General features: G+C 32.6%; 1 protein-coding gene across 1 annotated transcript; it reads left to right on the plus strand.

The window, feature by feature from the left end:
- Nucleotides 1–870: 870 nt before the first annotated feature.
- LOC131608138 (1-aminocyclopropane-1-carboxylate synthase 7-like) lies at nt 871–2,985 on the plus strand. The gene is made up of 3 exons (XM_058880072.1): nt 871–1,115; nt 1,203–1,474; nt 1,574–2,985. Exons 1-3 carry the CDS (start codon nt 945–947, stop codon nt 2,436–2,438), a joined length of 1,308 nt encoding a protein of 435 aa, XP_058736055.1. The 5' UTR covers nt 871–944; the 3' UTR covers nt 2,439–2,985.
- Nucleotides 2,986–3,307: the final 322 nt, after the last annotated feature.

Raw genomic sequence — 3,307 nt, forward strand, 5'->3', positions numbered from 1 at the left:
GTGCTCAGTTGCTGATTGCTTATAAATCAGTCAATCAGTTATGATAATTGGAAATACGTTAATCATACTATTTGAAACTTTGAATGAAATGAAGTTGAAAGGATATATAGGTAAAGGATGTTCCAAACTTGAAATAAAGAACTTGTGTTGTTTTTTTAATGGCATCATCCTATATTTCTTCTCTCAGGGTCGAAACCAAAAGCGTGTAGGGTACTTAGGATAGGATAGAAGATCTCTGGAGAACTTAAGCTACTTTCCAATCTATTCAGTATATCATTGTCAACACTGGTCACTTCATTAAAAAATCCGTTAGCTTCTCATCCCCACACGCTTTCGCATCTTAAATGCAATAATAATATGCTGCTTCTTCTTCTTACCTCAGACAAATACTATATCAAGTTTCTTCTGTAATTTAAGTCATAGGAACACACAACATGAAAATTCCTTCAATTCGACTACTACTACTCATCAACCACTTTAAATTAACAAAATTATAATTCAGTAAGCCATATATAATAATCACACTTACAACATAATTTCTATATTATAAACATGAATTCATCCATTAAACCGACATTTTAAAAGGCATTCAACTATAAAAATGGAAGTAAATTCGACCCTCCCTACCAACAACCATATATTTTCCGCGTGATCAGGCAATGTACAGCTGTCACTGCTGTCAGTGTCACCATCAGATATATCTATTTCGGTAAGAACCAGTACAATGTCAAATTCGAATAACAATAATAATTCTATCTTTTTATTTTCCTATAGTACCGCACTCTCAAACTCTATATATAGAACTTAGTTTTCTTTCACAATCTCAAATCAATTCAATCAATTAACTTTCTCTCTATCTATATATCTACTTTCTCTCTTCCATAATAATACTAATATTCTTTCTTTCTTTCCCTTGCTATAACAGAATTTAATTTATAACTAATATGGGTCTTGAAATACAACAAACTTGTGCTCAGCTTTCAAATATTGCATTGTCTGATACTCATGGTGAAAACTCACCTTACTTTGCTGGATGGAAAGCCTATGATGAAAACCCTTATCATGAATTTACCAACTCTTCTGGTGTTATACAAATGGGATTAGCTGAGAATCAAGTAAGTCTATATTAATATAGTTTAAATTCATGTTTCTAGTTCTAGCATGAGATTAGTTATTAATCTATTCTAATGTACTATGTTCAGGTTTCATTTGATTTGGTAGAAAAGTACTTGAAAGAGCACCCAGAGGATTATAATGGTTTTAGAGAGAATGCATTATTTCAAGACTATCATGGACTTATATCATTCAGAACTGCAATGGCAACCTTCATGGAACAAATAAGAGGCGGTAGAGCCAAATTTGATCCTCAAAGAATTGTCATTACTGCTGGTGCAACTGCTGCCAATGAGCTCTTAACCTTCATTCTTGCCAATCCTGGAGATGCTTTGCTTGTTCCTACACCTTACTATCCAGGGTAACAATCTATAACATGCAACCATGCAACCATGCAATTGCTTAAACTATATATATGATTAATAATATGAATACTTATCTGTTTGTTGTACTTTTGTAGTTTTGATAGAGATTTAAGGTGGAGAACTGGTGTAAACATAGTGCCAATTCACTGCAACAGCTCTAACAATTTCCAAATTACACCACAAGCTTTACAAGCTGCTTACAAAGAAGCTCAATCAATGAACATGAAAGTGAGTGGAATGCTGATAACAAACCCGTCAAACCCTTTAGGTATAACAATTCAGCGTGCAGTTCTAGAACAAATTCTTGACTTTGTGACAGAAAAGAACATCCACCTCATCTCCGACGAAATCTACTCAGGCTCAGTCTTTTCTTCCAATGAGTTCGTAAGTGTAGCTGAAATTCTCGAAGCTCGTAATTACAAAGATGCTGATAGAGTTCACATTGTTTACAGTCTTTCTAAAGACCTCGGTCTACCTGGTTTTAGAGTTGGGACAGTTTATTCATACAATGATAAGGTTGTGACAACAGCAAGAAGAATGTCGAGTTTTACTTTAATATCCTCACAAACACAACAGTTTTTGGCTAATATGCTATCAGACAAGGAATTTACGGAAAAGTACATTAAGATTAATAGGGAAAGATTGAAGAAGAGATATGATATGATAGTTGAAGGTTTGAAAAGTGTTGGAATAGAGTGTTTGAGAGGGAATGCAGGATTGTTTTGTTGGATGAATATGAGTCCACTCTTGAAGGAATCAAGTAAGGAAGGTGAATTAGAACTTTGGAATGAGATATTGAAAGAAGTGAAGTTGAATATATCACCGGGGTGTTCATGTCATTGTTCAGAAGCAGGTTGGTTTAGAGTTTGTTTTGCAAATATGAGTGAAGAAACTCTTGAAATTGCATTGGAAAGAATTCGTAAATTCATGGCTAAAAGAATAAGGACAAAGAAAGAATAATGGCATTAGCATGCTATATTTGACAAATAATATTTCATTACTATTGATATCTTATTTATTTATTTATTTTTGAAAATGGTTCATTGAAGGCCATTTAGACAAATTCTTTGTCGGTGATATCAGGAAACTATAGTGTAAAATACAGATTCACTTGAAGTGTATTTTTTTGTATTAGTTGTGTTGAAATTGCTACAAATTTCTAGAATATTCTAAATATAATATGTATGAAAATGGTAGAATATCCTAGAATTATAGTGTATAGGAATATGGTAGAATAATCTAGAACTCTAGTGTGAATGGATATGGTAGATCAATCTAGAATTATAAATGTATGTAAAATATAGAATAACCTAGAATCATCATGATACTAATCTATCATGAGAATTCTAGAAAGAACTAAAGAGATGTAGAAATATTCACCACCATTGAGAGGTTGGTGACTTGAGCCTATAAATAGGCAATTGCTATCTTGTAATTCATCATCCAAGAAATCAATGAAATAGCCTTCTTTCTAAACAACTCTCTAAAACTATCTTTTATCAACTATCAACTAATCAACTATTAACAAGTTGTTGTTTGCTTGCTTTAATATTAAGCAAGTTTCTTGGAAACTGATTTTGTATAATTGTTAATGAAAGTGAACTTTAAGTTGCTCAAGTCTATAGAGTTATTGTCATATCTATTATTAAGAACAGATTATAGGTGAAGAGTCAAAGGTGTGAGCACACGTGTGCAAGATGTTCACGCGCAATGTCTAATATTTAAAATCCAAATACAAGCAGTATGGCTTTTAGCTTCTTGTTAAGGTTGGAATCAACTTTAAAAACAATAAGAAGCTCTTCTCATTCAACTTTGATTTGATAGTGGAA

The sequence above is a fragment of the Vicia villosa genome, linkage group LG5 (genome assembly GCF_029867415.1).
Source record: "Vicia villosa cultivar HV-30 ecotype Madison, WI linkage group LG5, Vvil1.0, whole genome shotgun sequence".
Classification (NCBI taxonomy): domain Eukaryota; kingdom Viridiplantae; phylum Streptophyta; class Magnoliopsida; order Fabales; family Fabaceae; genus Vicia; species Vicia villosa.

Coding starts and splice junctions, on each gene's coding strand:
- LOC131608138 (XM_058880072.1), top strand. CDS start 945: ATGGGTCTTGAAATACAACAAACTTGTGCTCAGCTTTCAAATATTGCA. Junction 1,116..1,202: donor TGGGATTAGCTGAGAATCAA/GTAAGTCTATAT, acceptor TACTATGTTCAG/GTTTCATTTGATTTGGTAGA. Junction 1,475..1,573: donor CCTACACCTTACTATCCAGG/GTAACAATCTAT, acceptor GTACTTTTGTAG/TTTTGATAGAGATTTAAGGT.